Consider the following 14,485-nt stretch of genomic DNA (forward strand, 5'->3'; position numbering starts at 1 on the left):
AGAAGTTTGGGCGCTAAGACGTTTGCTTTGTATGTAAGAACGAAATGCAAGGACACACAACAAAAAATTACAATCTCCAATTTCAAAACATCAACACGATCCACAAAAATTTTCATTCCAAATTCGGCAGGGGTGAGGCGTAAATAAGCGGACTACAAAACACGGCCGGCGTAAAATGCGTGCAGACCGGCCGAGCCAGCCACGCACTTGCCGTTCTGGGCTGCGCACTAATTTGGCTATACTGGGCACACTGGGCCAAGCTGCTTGGTGTAACCATTTTTCACAAACACGGTCCAGAACTTCTGGTGCATGTCTGTCTACATTCTATATATACATGTTCCCGCCAATCTCTAAAGAGTATTGAATGGGAAAGATTGCCAAAAATTAGTAGAATGCCTTTTCAAGTAAAGACAGATCCCGGATGGCTCTGGTAAAAGGCAAGAGCCATGTACGAAGAATCTGATCTTCAGGCGTTGAGAAGAAACTTTTTTTTGCACTCTTGGTTCCAATATATCCAAATTAGCGAGGCCGGGTAACCCTTCTTGGAGGCAGGAAGAACGCGACAACGAAAGCTCCAAGTCTGCGAGCAGGCCAAAGCAGCGCGTAAATTGCAGCCGATATATCATTGATCAATTGACCGTTTCCAAATCCACAAGTTTCTCTCGCACAGCATTTTTTACCTCCGCCATAATTGTACCTGAAATTATCTTAAAGGAGTTTCCAGATCTATAGGATTTCTGTGTCAAGTTTTGTTCTCCAAGAATGGATAATGAATTCCATCTGAGCGAATTCAAAAGCGTCAAGAAGCTGGGAACAGGCAGGTTCGGCAAGGTGCTTTTGGTAGCCACTCAGACCGACCACCAGATCTCCAATTTGACCAGTAACAACGGGGAATTCTACTACGCAATTAAAATCGTGGGTAATACCAGAATCGACAAACCCATCTTGAATCTGTCCAATGTTTCCAACATCAGTCGAGTAAAAAGCGAGATTCGCGTCATCAGGCTGCTCAGAGACTACAGGCATCCCAACATCCTCCAATCATACAGCATTATCAATAATTCTCCGAACAAACGCATATATTTCATTAGTGAGTACTGTTCCGTTGGAGAGCTCAACAGAACCAATTTTTCAACGTATCCGTCCACAAGGTCGAGCATGGACAACATTCAGAGCAAGATCAGAGACATCGTGAATGGACTGGAGTTTTTGCATTTACAGAAAATCGTGCATCGAGACATTAAGCCGTCCAATTTACTCGTTGATCACACCGGAACAGTCAAGATTTCCGATTTTGGAACGTGTTATCGACTCACCGGCGAGTCCACAGAGGACAATTTCGAGGTGTTCAAGAAGATCGTGGGCACTCCGTTGTTCCTTGCGCCGGAATTGTGCGAGAACGAGCACGTTTCAGATCAGTCTTCTGAAAAACACGGGTTTACGCTGTTCAAATTGAAAAAGGACAAAGAAACCGACCCAGGCTACAAAATCGATATCTGGTCGTTGGGAATCACGCTGTTTTACCTCTTTTTTGAGACTTTCCCGTTCTACAACGAAAACGAGTTCAAACTGTTCCACGATATCGTCGACAAAGAGATCGTTTATCCTCCGTTTAGCAAATGCTACACTCTCAAACGACTCACTGACGCAAACTACGGTTTCGACTACAACTCGAAGTTGATCGCGTATTTCAAGTCCCTGGTGGACCTGTTGCGCAAGATGCTCATCAAGAAACCAGACCAGCGAATCGCCTTGAAACTGGTCAAGTCGCATAAACTGTTCAAGCTGTTCACCGAGTCCAAGTCATATCAAGATTATGTGAAGCGGAACGACAGTATCATCAAGAAATCGTCAAACTCGATCCATCTGATGCGGACGTCTCGTTCGGGAGATCTGTTGAGCGATTTCGATGAAGTTCCAGACACGTCGAGATTTAAAGGATTTTCAAGACTTTTGAACCTGTCTGGGTCAGGGACCTCAGACTCGTCGCTATCGGAGCCGTCGATCGTCAACAACTCTGCCGTTTCGTTGCCAATCAACACGAACCATCGTCATTTGACTAATGCAAACGAACACCAGCTTTCCAAGCCAGTCCGTCCCATGTCTCCACCTCCAGCAGAGAACAGGAACTCTGTCAACACCATCAACTCACTCCCACCAAAGCTCACCGAGGCGGTCACCCCTGACCTCCAGAGCCCGCACAACGCGCCCGCGCCATTTGTCCCGCCAACCATCTACACCTCGCGCTCGACAGCTTCCACGCATTCTAGCTCGTCCTTGAGCAAGCTGAAAGTCAGCAACAGAGTCAACTTCAAGGAGGTGCTCAATGATAAAGGCGACAAGCCAAAACCAAAATCAATGTATACCATGGACCAGTACTTGAATAAAGATCTATAGAGCATAGTGCATATATTGTCATCTACAAACAACGAAACCAGTGATGCTGTAGCAATGATCTAATTTAGAGTCAATTAAATGACTAGTTGACCGCCACGGTACTTGAAGTTGTTGGCTGTCTCGGCCATCACACTGGCACTTTTTTGTCTAACAGGGAAGTCGGCCAAAGACTTGGCGTAAGTGGCCACCGAGTGAGCAATCAGTTGGGTGTTGATCAGGAAAGCATCAAACGCAAGGTTGCTCACATCGTCACAAAGGCTGTGGTAGCAACGGTCCAAGACCTCACCGTTGAACGCATTCTTCTTCTCTGCACCAGCAGCAATTCCTCCACCTGGAATTCCATTCTCGATAAATCCAACGTAGTCGGATCTGCCGTCAAATGGAATCAAAACATAGTCCAATCCCTTGGACTCGTAGTAGTCAATGTAAAGGTTCTTCAACTCCTCGGATCCAACAGGATTGAGAGCATTGGAGGCGTTGTACACCTCGTATTCGTAGTTAGGAGATGCCATCATGTCGTAGTCCATGAATAATCTAATTTTTTGGTTCTCTTCTGGAGACAGGTGCTCGGCATAGTAGTTGGATCCAATGAGTCCCTCTTCTTCGGCAGCCCACCATGCAAATCTCACCTTGTTGTTGACCTTGAACTTGGTCAATTGCTTGGCAACTTCCAAAAGAGAGATAGTTCCAGAGCCATCGTCGTTGATACCAGGACCAGCAGTGACACTGTCGGAGTGAGCGCCAAGCATAACAATGTTGTCACCATCGCCGTCAACAGTCTCTGCAATAACGTTCAAGGTCTTGATGGTGGCAATGTAAGAGTCAACCAAAACGGAAGCAGACAGAGGACCTTGGGACAACAGAGAAACGTACTTCTCGCCGTCCTTCTTGGAAATACCAACAGTTGGAGCAACAACAGCATCTGGTGGAGCACCTCCAAGACTGCCCCTAACTTCTCCGTCCTCGTTGTTGTAGATGATGGAAGCCAAAGCACCCAACTTTCCTGCATTGACAGATTTCTGGGTGAAAGTGCAAACACCTCTCTTGATCAAAACAACAGAACCACTGGTGTCTTCTGGGAAGTCAGACAAGTCGCATCCGTTGTTAGCAACAACAACAAGAGGGCCAGTGACAAAGTCCTTGTTAGGAGTAGGAGGACTGAGGCTAAAGTCGGTAAGAGACTCAGGCTTGGTGCCGTTAATCAAAGTATCAAAGGCATTGGTCTCGCTGACGGTAGCTGGCAAAGCCTGGACAGAAACGTTGTAGTAACCGTGCAACTTGTGGATCTCCTTCTTGATGTAGTCAATTGTGGACCAATGACCTTTGGAACCAATGACTCTTGTAGGATGGCCAAACTTCTTCTCCGACTTGGTGGCAATCTCGTACAGAGTCTCTGCTCTCTCTCTGAGCGCTTCTTCGGTGATGAGAGCCTGAAGAGCGGCGGTGTCGACCTCCGGTAGGTCTGCACCTTCAAATGAGGCAATGTTCAGCACTTGCTGCTCGGGAGCGGCAAGCGGCAGTGCTTGGGCAATGGCCAACGAAAGAGAGGCCAGAGCAAACGACGATAACTTCATAACTAAGGCTAATATAACTAAGCGAATGAAATAACCTTAACTAAACGGCTGAAAGAGAAAACAAGAACCTCAAATATTGCTGCTTTATCAAGCTCTTTCCTATCCAAAACGGTTTATCTTTAAAAAGATATCTTATTATTCTTTAAATTTAATTACGCCACACCAGAACCACACATCCTTGCACGGGCTAAGTTTAAACGAGTAGCACAGCGTTCACCACTCCGTCTCTATCAGGCTCGTTGGTGACCTGGGCGTATTTACCCCACACAACCTTACCTCCAGCAGTGACCATTCCCATCTCGGAAACGTTCACCTCGATGATGGTTCCCTTGGTAAGAACACCCAGAGTGGTGTACATTGGCGATTGAGGATTCTTTTTGACGGATAGAATAGGCAGTAACACGGTGACCTTCAGTTCTGGATGCGTAACGTTGGCTTTCTTTTGTCTCAATGCGGATGGACGGATAATTCTCTCGAGTTTCACAGGTCTTCTTGTGAATCCTTCTCCCACGAAAGTATGCTTGGTGATCATTCTCTTCCAGGATTTCGACTTTGATTTTCCGGTCTTGACAACCTTGAACATCTCCTCCTCACTAATACCACGAACTTTTGGCAGCGGAACAGAAAACTTGTCGGCTTTTTCCATTCTTTTCTGTTTGAGCGAAGATGTAATGGCCTTGGCTGTGGTCTGCTGCTGTCTGTCCAGCAAATATGTAGGAAGGGCCTCTCCGTCCTCATCTGCCGGCTTCTTAGGACCCTTGACTTTACTCTCCTCGTGAGCCTTGATCTTCTTGCGCATGGCCACCTTCTCAGAGTATCTCTGCTTGGCAAACTGCTTACCTCTCCATCCCTTCAGAGTTTGGGCGTTCTTCGCCACCTTATGCGACTCTCTGGCCTCCCTCTTTCTTTTGCGCTCGTCGTGGTCCAGCCGTCTACCATGCTGTTTGATATGCTGCTCGATATACTCGTTTTGAGGCATGATGAATCGAGAATATAGGAGATAAAAAAATATTTAAAATTTTTTTTTACAGTGCATAAAATTTTCCTATGTCTTTAGATAAATTGCTAGAATCCATTGAGGAGTCGATAAAGTCGACGTCCACGTCGCTAGACACTGTTGCGTCGGCGTTAGAAGACTCGAACAATGTGCCGGAACTGGTGAAAAGTCTGATGACCGGGTCAGAAGACCTCGAGGGAGTGTCTCTTTTGTCGTTGAAAAATTCAGCCATGCTCTCATACATCAATAATCTGATTGTCATCCTTGGATCTCGTCTTGATCTCGTCAAATCGGGCAACAAAGAGGCATTTGATAAAGCTGTGAAGGGAAGCATTGTCCAAAGAGTCGCTCTGGACAGAGGTGTCAAGCCTTTGGAGAAGAAACTGAACTACCAGCTCGATAAACTCATCACCAGCTACCAAAGACGTGAAAAAGAACAGACACAAGCAGAAGAAAAGGTCCAGGATTTGGTGAATAGTGACAGTGACGAAGATGAGGACTCGGAAGAGGACGAGGGACTCAACTACAGACCAGATGCCTCTGCTTTCTTGAAGAAACAACAGTCGTCGTCCGAATCGAACCAGGACACCGCAGAAACTCAAGAAAAGTACCGTCCTCCCAAGATCGCCGCTGCTCTACCTCCGCAAGCATTCACAGAATCCGACCCTTCGCAAAAACGCCGCAGAAACCTGCAATCCATGGACGAATATCTGGAAGAACTCAGCGAGGCTCCGGCAGTGGAAACCTCTATTGGTTCTACTATTGTCAACAAGGGAAGAGATGTGAAGTCCCAGCGACAACTGGAGAAAGAGGCCGAGATCCAGCGTTACGAAGAAGAGAATTTCACCCGTCTTCCTGCCTCTCAACTAAAGATGAGCACCAAGGACAAGCGCAGAAAGCAACAGAACGAGTTTTTCGGAGAAGACTGGAGCATGTTCGACAACTCCAGAGACGTGGCCACCAAGAAACGGAAGAGATTGAGCGCATGGGAAAGAGCAAAAAGAAGAAAAGATTAGTTAAGAATGATAATACATTCATTTCTAGTCTCATGTTCATACAAAAATACATACCATACCTTAATTATCACAACTTTCCCAAATCATAAACCATTTCTCATAAAAATCTCTCTGCATCGTTCAGTGTCAAAGGTTGCAAATCGATAGGTGGTAGTAACTGATCCTGCAGAGCCTGTTTCTCTGTCTCGTTTAATATGTTTGTCACTTTGTTGTGGATCCGTTTACCGAACGAAGCATATCTCACCAAAGGCAGCATGGGTTTAATTGCCAGAGCAAAGCGTAGTTTATAATCTGTTGGAGAAATGTCCATTGCAGTTTGAACAACGTAATTTCCAAACTGATCTTTTATCAATACAGCCAAGACTGGCGGTTGCAACAGTGTGTCAAGCAATGGGTTTGGGCCCCGATCCAATCTGATCTTTAGACATTTCTCCACCACATTGGAGGAGAACTTCTGAGTTGATAGATCACAGATGAACGGAATGATTATCTTGATCAGTTCGCAGCTCAATGGCTGGATATCCAACGACACTAAAAATTGAACCACATAGTTTCCAAACTGGTCTTGCATCAATTGGTACGAATTGGCCACAATCTCGTGGCCCAATTGCAAAACCTGCTGTCTGTTGCACTTGTTTAGCAGTTTCTGTAAAACGCAGCAGCCGTGTTTGTGGGTGGAGATTCTGACAATGCTGCTGCAGATAGCCTCAATAATAAATTGCAGGTTGTCGTTCTGGAATTTGGCAACACATTTCTGCACCACATGGTTGCCGTTCAAATCTTGAATAAGGCCAACAATGTGCGGAGCCATGGCCTTCTGTAGAAGTTTGTAATGGGCGTTTGTGGAAAGACAATCAATAAGCTTTTGACAAGCGCGAGTGCCATGCTGGTTCCGGCAGATGGTATCAATAAGAGGCGCGATGTTAGTCAGAATCAGACGAAGCTCCGCAACGCTCGCGTTGAGGATCAGCTTCTGTATCAAGTAATTTCCGAATGGATCCATCATCAGCTCTGCCGAATGGAGATAAACTCCATTAAAGATCAAGGAGTGGTTTCTGGTGAAATCCTCATCGATCTTCTTTTGCAAGAACCGACAACCGTATTGGTCTTTGGACAGCGCCAGCACGTCCGTGGTTTCATCCAATACGGTGTTGTGAGTGATGTTGGACTTTCTGGGAGCTGCCTGGACAGGCTGGGCAGGAGCAACTGTCAAGTTCTGCAACTGTTTCTCCAAAACCTGCACGTTTGTTGGGGCCGGACCCTGTAACGACATGAATCTATTTCTCGTTTGTTTCTGTAAAGGCAGCACATCTTCAGAGGACCCGGTGTGGTTGGAGTTCACAGCCAGGATGTCCAGCTCAGAAATATTGGCTGCAGCACCAGCCCAAGGTGAGTAAAGTTTCAAGTTTGGGGTCTGATTCCAAATCGAATTTGAGAAAGAACTAGTGCGCGAGTGGGAGTCTCTAACGCCAGGACGCATAGTAAAGTAGTCGGGAGGAGTGAGAGGCTCCGCTGTGGCGGTCTGGGCCGCCCCATACATATCAGAGACCGTGGTGCTACTTCCGCTCACGCCATGGGTCAGCGAGCCAGGAGTTGGGTTCAAAACAGAAGAGGTCAGCGAGGACACTGAGTTCCGATGTTGGTGGGTGTAATGGGTGTAATTTTCCGGACCGTCTGGAGACAAAAGAAATTGCGCCGTGGTTGGAGTGGAAATTAAGCCCGGAGACAAACGGGGCATCTGAGACACCTCCTTCATATTCCTGGACAACTCGGTCAACGAGATTGGAGAGGATTTGTCTCTTGGAGTGGAGTGTTTGTCATAGTCGAACTGCTACAAATGTTAGTCAACAGGAGGATCATGTTATACTCACCATTCTTTCAGCGCCAGTGATAATGTGACAGATCAAAGGTCTTAAATAGAGGTTTTAGCAAGTTTGAAACAAAAGAAAACGGTCAATTAATCTTCATTGGACCTTTGGCCTGGTTGATGGGTTATTCTAGCCTGCACGCCTCGCTTAAAAAGAAAAATCGTGTGCAAGTTGCCGGTTTGCACGGGTGAGGTAAAAATTGTACGGATCTAATTGATCTCTAATTATTGTTAAACTTACGTTGCATCCGTGCACCGCGTTCACAAAATTACGATGAAACTCTATAAAGGAGCATTTTTTTAAAGCTGGCTGCTGCATATGCACAATTTGGGGCTAGATTCCGTTGCAAGAAGGGGGCAGCAATCGATAAGCCTATTTTGGTGGTGTAAAGGCTTCGCGCACAAATTGGGTTGAGAAAAACTTGGTGTCGTAGTTTTGTAAAATTGCGGTCGGTAGAAGTTTGCGTCGATCGTCCCTTTCTACAACTAAAAGTCCTTTCTGCCTGTCTGGTCTGTATTTTCCAAAATCCCCCTTTTGGACAACTTGATATCAAATTGTACTACCATTAATTACCATGGCCTCCGCATTTTTGGGAGTGTACGTGGCGCTGTATGATTACCAGGCCCAGAATGACGAGGAGTTGTCGATCCAAGAAAACGACATCCTCTACTTACTGGAACAGTCTGACATAGATGATTGGTGGAAGGTTAAAAAGAGAGTCGTCGACGCAGACGTGGAGGAACCCTCGGGTCTTGTTCCGAGCACTTACATAGAGCCGGCCAAACCCGTCAGTCATGCCACCGCGTTGTACGATTACGATAAGCAAACTGAAGAAGAGCTCACCTTTTCCGAAGGCGCGCAGTTCGACGTTTATGACACCTCCGACCCTAATTGGACACTCGCATCTTTGAACAACCAACAATTCGGATTCATTCCAGCAAACTACATAGAGATTGACCAGAAACAGCCTGCACAAGCTTCTGCTCCTCAATTGTCGTCGTACGGCTCTTCCTCAGCCTTGACCGACTTCCCTCCTCCTCCCCAGAGACCGGGCCAATCGCAGCAATCGTCCGCCGTTCTAGAGGCCCCGGCACCGCAGATGCCTTCTCGTCCGTCTGTGGTGGACTCTCCAACGTCTCCCTCCGAGGAGGCTCCGCCTCCAATGCCGAGCAGACCACGAAGCGGCACCCAAAGTTCCAGAAGATCTGTTGTTTCTGATGCCTATGCCGATTCGATGGAATCGGATAGAAACGGCGGTGTCCAGGACCCTGACGATTTCGTGAAAGACGATTTCTTCAACTGGGTCGTTTACGAGATCGACGGCAGAAAGAAAAAGAAGACTACACTCTCTGTTGGTAACTCGCAGGTTTTCATCACCAGAAATGGCTCGTCCGATCCAAAATACTGGTCGATCAACGATCTGGTTTCGTACAACCACGAAAAGAAGCACGTTTTCCTCGACTTCAGAAACCCTACTGCCTCGTACGAATTCCATGCTGGATCAAAAGACACAGTCGAAGCGATTATTTCCATATTGGGAGATATCAAGGGAATGGCTTCCATGAATGCCTTGAAAGATGTTAAGGAAGCATCGACTCCGTCAACGAAAAAGCAAGGAAAAATCATTTATGACTTTGATGCCGCTTCTCCTGACGAACTGACCTGTTACGAAGGAGACTCTGTCTACATCCTCAACGACAAGAAAAGTAAGGAGTGGTGGATGGTTCAGAACATTTCCACTGGAGAACAGGGTGTTGTTCCTTCGAATTTTGTCAAAGTCACCGGAACTGCCACCGGTACCTCTTCTGGAGGTTTGAGAGCATTCTTCTCTAGAAAAGGCTCTTCCTCCTCATTGAGTCCTAAAAAGAAGAAGGTTGATAAAGAAAGGGAGAAGGAAAGAAAGAAGGAGGCAGAGAGAGAACTCGCAATTGAAAGAGAAGAACTCGAAAGACAAAGACGTCGCCAGCAACGTAAGGAAAGAGAGCTTAGAGATAGAGACGAAAGAGATAAAGTCAGAAGAGCTGACGAAAGAGAAAGAGAAAGAAGATCTAAAGGCTCGTCCTCCAAAAGCAAGGACTCTGGAAAGCCTAATATGTACCGTGTCAGAACCTGGATCGACAGATCAGGTTCTTTCAAGGTCGAGGCTGAGTTCTTGGGATGTTCTGACGGAAAGATTCATCTTCACAAGGTCAACGGTGTCAAGATTGCTGTTGCAGCCCAAAAACTGTCCACCGAGGATCTGGAGTTTGTTGAAAGAATTACAGGAATGTCTCTTGATTCTTATAAGGAGAAGAAGCCATCTTCTGTTCCAAGAAGAGAGCCGGAACCTGTGTCGGAACCTGTTGTTCAAAAGACACCAAAATCGACATCTGCTCCTTTCAACGAGAAACTGTACGAGTACTGGTTTGACTTCTTCGTCACCTGTGGAGTTGATGCCAACGTTTGTGATAAATACGCAAAAAACTTCACTTCTGAGCAGATGGATGAGGCCATCTTGGAGGATATCAACACTTCGTTATTGAGAACGCTAGGTCTGAAGGAAGGAGACATCTTGAGAGTCAACAGATACCTCGACGCCAAGTTCAACCGGAATCCAGAGCCTATTTCGTCTCAACCAACAAACGGCGGTCTTTTCAGCTCGACTGACGGTTCTTTGAAGAACAACAAGTCAAACGCTTCTGTGGACTCTGTCAATGGCCAGAATTTGAAACAACAATTCGAAGACGACGCCTGGTCCTTGAAGCCTGCTGCTAAAACCGGAGAGTCCAAGTCTGTTACTCCCCAGCTGACTGGATCGATTCAGGACTTGGTTAATATCAAGCCTATGGAGGCTACCAAGACTGCACAGCCAGCAGCTGCGCCTTTAAAGCCTGCCACCACTGGACAAGCCACTACCACCCCTGCAGTTGCTCCTCAGAAAACTTCAGGTACCTTGTATCCTCAACTGACGTCTGCCGTGACCGGTGCCATGATGCCCATGCCTACTGGATTCATGCCAATTACCATGGTTCCTATGATGACCGGCCAGCCAACTGGACTTATTCCTTTGCAGCCAACCGGAAAGGTCATGCCTGCTACCTCGTTCGCACAAAAGACTGGAGGATTCATGCCAACGACCTCGTTTGCACAGAAGACCGGCGGATTCATGCCTGCTACCACGTTCGGTTCGTTTGCTCAGCCACAGCCAACCGGTGGTTTGATTCCACTACAGCCAACTGGATTGGTGATGAACAAGACTGGAGGAATCCAAAAGACCGGAGGCTTCATGCCTTTGAACACCAGCTTCCCTGCCATGCAACCAACCATGAAGACGGGAGGTTTTCTGGGACAGCCAAGTGGACTACAAACGAACCTGTTTGGCCAACAGACTGGATTGAACGGGTTCGGCCAGCAACAGGCTACAGGATTTGGCCAGCCACAAGCCACCGGATTCGGACAACCACAAGCCACCGGTTTTGGCCAGCCCCAACTCACCAGTTTTGGTCAACCGCAGACCACCAGTTTTGGCCAGCCCCAACCTACTAGCTTTGGCCAGCCACAGGCCACTGGGTTCGGCCAGCAGTCTACCGGTTTCGTTCCGCAGAGCCAGTTTGGCATGAACCAGCTGAACAACATGTTTGCGCAAACCTCGATCGGAGGACTGACCGGACCGGCCACAGGCGCCAACACCGGGTTCGACCCGATGGCCAGCCAAGCCACCAGCTTCAACACAGGCGTGAGCTCGTTCCCCCAAAATAATTTCAACCAGCCCTTCAACGAGCCGTTGGTGTCACAGCCAACAGGACTGGGTTTCGGAAATGCTCCTTCCACTTCTTTCGGCCTGCAGAGCCAGCCAACAGGCAGAAGAGCCAACTTGGCTAACGCCACAGCAGACAATCCTTTCGGGTTTTAAAAATCTATAAGTACAATTAGTCAATTCGTATACACTTGAAAGCCGAAATAAATAGAAGGAAACTAAACTCTGGAAAAACATCACTGTTTCACAGAAGCAGCGGCGGCTGCAGCCGCAACAGCAGCGGCCGTGGCCTCCGAGTCGTCGCTCAATTCATCTTTCTGGGGCAGATCTTCAGCATCAGGGAAAAACTCGATTGGTTCGCCATTTGCGTTGAACAAATGGTTGGGCAACGAGCCGTACAGCCAGAAGAGTCCCTTGTTTTTCTTGATTCTGTAATTCTCCAACAATCTGACCACGTCTTCTTCGCTGACTCCTGGATTCCGCTTAGCCTCGCTCTCAATAAACTCGATCACTTTCTTTCTTCTCTGTGCGCTTTTCGCAATTCTACCGCGTCTCCATCTTGTTCCGTATCTTCTCTCGAGCAGCTTCAAAGGCTCCTGGTTTCTGTAACCAAGATTCCACTCGTCCCACAGATCCTGGACGCTCTTTGCTCTGGAATTGAGATCGACCTCCGGAAGGTTTGCGTCGTTCGTGTACGACTTGTTAAGCTGGTCCAAGTCCTCCTCGGGAAGAGACTCGGGCAAGATCTTGCGTTTTTTCGCAGAAGCAAGCGAGTCCTGCTCCAACCCATGCTTAGGCAGTCCATTCTGGGCTTGTTGAGCCATCTGGAACATCATCAGTCGGGCGTCGATGTCCTTGGTGGCGATCTTGGAATCACCGCCATTCTGCTGCTGGTTCGTCTGGTACGCGTCAGACAAGGTCGCAGCCAGCGTTGCAATCGAGCCAGCCTTGTTTCTAAGCTCTCCTAACGAAGAGGAGATGGAGTCGAAAGAGGACGCAATAGAATCAGATAGCTCCTTCAGTTGTGTAAGAAACAGCGCATTAAGGTGTTTGGAGGTGGACGATTCGCCCCTCTGGCCAAGGCCAGATTCTTCACTTGACATTGAATGTTTATGTTAAAGGTAGTCCCGTCGATAGTCGAAGTAGTCGAGTATTGTCCAAACTCAGAGATACTATAGCACCAAGTTTGTTTGTAAGATTCCTGTGTTCCAGAACAATCAAGAAGCCGTTCTCGCCAAATATGTCAACGTTTTTGTCGGACCAAAACAGAAAGTTGTGACAACAAGAGCAACAGGTGGTTAAAAATGAGAAAAGGGGGAATTTGTCCGACGCGACGACGGGTCGATTAGACGATTTTCATTGGACGAAATCATGTGGGAAAATGGACCTGTTATTTCGGGGAGCGGAGGGGTACGGATTGTGGGCCTCCATAATGGTGGAGGGTTGACCGGTACGGTCAATTCATCCAGCGGATAATTTCGGTATGTTGGAGGAAAGGCTAATGTGCCAATGTTGGTGGGCCCTATCGGGTGATTAATAATTTGGCTATTTTAAAGTTAACAACAGGGATCAAAACAGGGAAGTAGACAGCCCACTTCAATTTAGCCAGATTCTAAGTCTACACATTCATCTTGATCTTCAGCCCCGACAGTGTAACCGAACGCTTACTGGTAGATGTGCTTCTGTTGCTGTGCTATGCTGCTTCGGACTTTGAGCACCGCCACACCAGCCACACCAGCCACAGGACGCGTTTAAACGGTTTCGAACGTAAACAAAAATTATGGACTGGTTTAGAAAGAAAAGCGACGAGGACTCGCTGGAACTCCGTAAGTCGCAGACCGCCAACTCCAAGCTAAAGCTCACAGACCTGCTTTATAATGGAGGCAAGTTTGAGCCCGAGAAAGCGCCTATTTCGGGCGAGGGGGAGAGGAAAGCTGGCGAGTTCAGCGCAGAGCTGAACCGCCAATTGCGCGAGAAGGAAGAACGAATTTTGCGAAACAAGCGTATAAGAAGCCGGCCTGGCTCACTGGTGGAGCAAAAGGAGAATATCAGCGTGCGGCCGGTGCTAGAACTGGAAAAAGTTGAATTGAACGAACTTAAACGCCGCGTGACCAAGCTGGAAGGATCGCTTGAGGACGCAAAGTTGCGCAACGGTCTGCTAGAGCGTAAACTGGGTGAGGAGAAAAGACAGTATGAGCAGCGGAATCGCGAACTAGAAGTTAAAGAAAGAGACCTGAAATCAAAGGAAGCACAACAGGAAGCACGCATCGAGCGATTACAGAAAGTTGTGCACGAGCTCAGACACAAGACAGAGCGATTAGAAGCTGAGAAATCGATGCTAGAGTCAAGGGCTCGTGAGAGCGATCGTTTAGAACGGAAACTAGAAAGTCTAGAATCGATGAACAGCCGGCTTGAGAAATCCGAACGCGCAGTGAGTCGATCGCAAGTCGAGCTGCAGCGTGCCAATCACAAGTTGAGTTTGAAAGAGGAGGAGTGCGAGGAATTGCTGGCTGCCAACACGCAGCTGAAGAGACGACTCCAAAACTTTATGGACGAACAAAACAGAAACAAAGATCTAGAGATCAGACGTTTGAGAGCGCAACTAAACAAACAGGACGTGAAGGTGCCTGTTGAGGACCCCACGTTGGACACGGCCATGATCTACAAGCTTTCTTTGAACGAAATCATCGCGAAACAGACTCACAACGACGACTCGACGCACGAACTTTTCAAATCCACTTCTCTGATACCGGAAACCGACGAGTTCGCTTCCACCACAGCATTGTTCAATACCAAGCCTGCTGAGAATACAGACTATTTGCTCAGTTTGTAACATACTAATATATAGCCACCGTTACTCAACGTGTAAACTATTTACCCGGCCGAGTAATCAAAGT

At 47.5% G+C, this 14,485-nt stretch overlaps 12 protein-coding genes across 12 annotated transcripts; 6 read left to right on the plus strand and 6 right to left on the minus strand.

Moving 5' to 3' along the window:
- Positions 1-726: 726 nt before the first annotated feature.
- OGAPHI_006922 (uncharacterized protein) lies at positions 727-1,026 on the minus strand (the record flags this gene model as incomplete). Its single annotated transcript, XM_046208261.1, has 1 exon — positions 727-1,026. One exon carries the CDS (start codon positions 1,024-1,026, stop codon positions 727-729), a length of 300 nt encoding a protein of 99 aa, XP_046058039.1.
- OGAPHI_006923 (uncharacterized protein) lies at positions 763-2,397 on the plus strand (the record flags this gene model as incomplete). The annotated part of the gene is made up of 1 exon (XM_046208262.1): positions 763-2,397. One exon carries the CDS (start codon positions 763-765, stop codon positions 2,395-2,397), a length of 1,635 nt encoding a protein of 544 aa, XP_046058040.1.
- Positions 2,398-2,440: 43 nt separating this feature from the next.
- OGAPHI_006924 (uncharacterized protein) lies at positions 2,441-3,857 on the plus strand (the record flags this gene model as incomplete). The annotated part of the gene is made up of 3 exons (XM_046208263.1): positions 2,441-2,445; positions 2,552-2,885; positions 2,961-3,857. The coding sequence occupies 3 exons, from the start codon at positions 2,441-2,443 to the stop codon at positions 3,855-3,857; spliced, it is 1,236 nt and encodes a 411-aa protein (XP_046058041.1).
- Positions 2,472-3,971, minus strand: OGAPHI_006925 (uncharacterized protein; the record flags this gene model as incomplete). The annotated part of the gene is made up of 1 exon (XM_046208264.1): positions 2,472-3,971. The coding sequence occupies one exon, from the start codon at positions 3,969-3,971 to the stop codon at positions 2,472-2,474; it is 1,500 nt and encodes a 499-aa protein (XP_046058042.1).
- A 193-nt stretch (positions 3,972-4,164) lies between these two features.
- On the minus strand, positions 4,165-4,950 carry OGAPHI_006926 (uncharacterized protein; the record flags this gene model as incomplete). Its single annotated transcript, XM_046208265.1, has 1 exon — positions 4,165-4,950. The coding sequence occupies one exon, from the start codon at positions 4,948-4,950 to the stop codon at positions 4,165-4,167; it is 786 nt and encodes a 261-aa protein (XP_046058043.1).
- Positions 4,951-4,996: 46 nt separating this feature from the next.
- Positions 4,997-5,302, minus strand: OGAPHI_006927 (uncharacterized protein; the record flags this gene model as incomplete). Its single annotated transcript, XM_046208266.1, has 1 exon — positions 4,997-5,302. One exon carries the CDS (start codon positions 5,300-5,302, stop codon positions 4,997-4,999), a length of 306 nt encoding a protein of 101 aa, XP_046058044.1.
- On the plus strand, positions 5,019-5,984 carry OGAPHI_006928 (uncharacterized protein; the record flags this gene model as incomplete). The annotated part of the gene is made up of 1 exon (XM_046208267.1): positions 5,019-5,984. One exon carries the CDS (start codon positions 5,019-5,021, stop codon positions 5,982-5,984), a length of 966 nt encoding a protein of 321 aa, XP_046058045.1.
- A 97-nt stretch (positions 5,985-6,081) lies between these two features.
- On the minus strand, positions 6,082-8,428 carry OGAPHI_006929 (uncharacterized protein; the record flags this gene model as incomplete). Its single annotated transcript, XM_046208268.1, has 2 exons — positions 6,082-7,812; positions 8,426-8,428. 2 exons carry the CDS (start codon positions 8,426-8,428, stop codon positions 6,082-6,084), a joined length of 1,734 nt encoding a protein of 577 aa, XP_046058046.1.
- OGAPHI_006930 (uncharacterized protein) lies at positions 6,817-7,251 on the plus strand (the record flags this gene model as incomplete). The annotated part of the gene is made up of 1 exon (XM_046208269.1): positions 6,817-7,251. The coding sequence occupies one exon, from the start codon at positions 6,817-6,819 to the stop codon at positions 7,249-7,251; it is 435 nt and encodes a 144-aa protein (XP_046058047.1).
- On the plus strand, positions 8,427-11,744 carry OGAPHI_006931 (uncharacterized protein; the record flags this gene model as incomplete). The annotated part of the gene is made up of 1 exon (XM_046208271.1): positions 8,427-11,744. The coding sequence occupies one exon, from the start codon at positions 8,427-8,429 to the stop codon at positions 11,742-11,744; it is 3,318 nt and encodes a 1,105-aa protein (XP_046058048.1).
- Positions 11,745-11,824: 80 nt separating this feature from the next.
- Positions 11,825-12,691, minus strand: OGAPHI_006932 (uncharacterized protein; the record flags this gene model as incomplete). Its single annotated transcript, XM_046208272.1, has 1 exon — positions 11,825-12,691. The coding sequence occupies one exon, from the start codon at positions 12,689-12,691 to the stop codon at positions 11,825-11,827; it is 867 nt and encodes a 288-aa protein (XP_046058049.1).
- Positions 12,692-13,368: 677 nt separating this feature from the next.
- Positions 13,369-14,421, plus strand: OGAPHI_006933 (uncharacterized protein; the record flags this gene model as incomplete). The annotated part of the gene is made up of 1 exon (XM_046208273.1): positions 13,369-14,421. The coding sequence occupies one exon, from the start codon at positions 13,369-13,371 to the stop codon at positions 14,419-14,421; it is 1,053 nt and encodes a 350-aa protein (XP_046058050.1).
- Between the last annotated feature and the right edge of the window lie 64 nt (positions 14,422-14,485).

This window comes from Ogataea philodendri (assembly GCF_020536065.1).
Source record: "Ogataea philodendri strain CBS6075 chromosome Unknown scaffold8, whole genome shotgun sequence".
Taxonomy (NCBI): domain Eukaryota; kingdom Fungi; phylum Ascomycota; class Pichiomycetes; order Pichiales; family Pichiaceae; genus Ogataea; species Ogataea philodendri.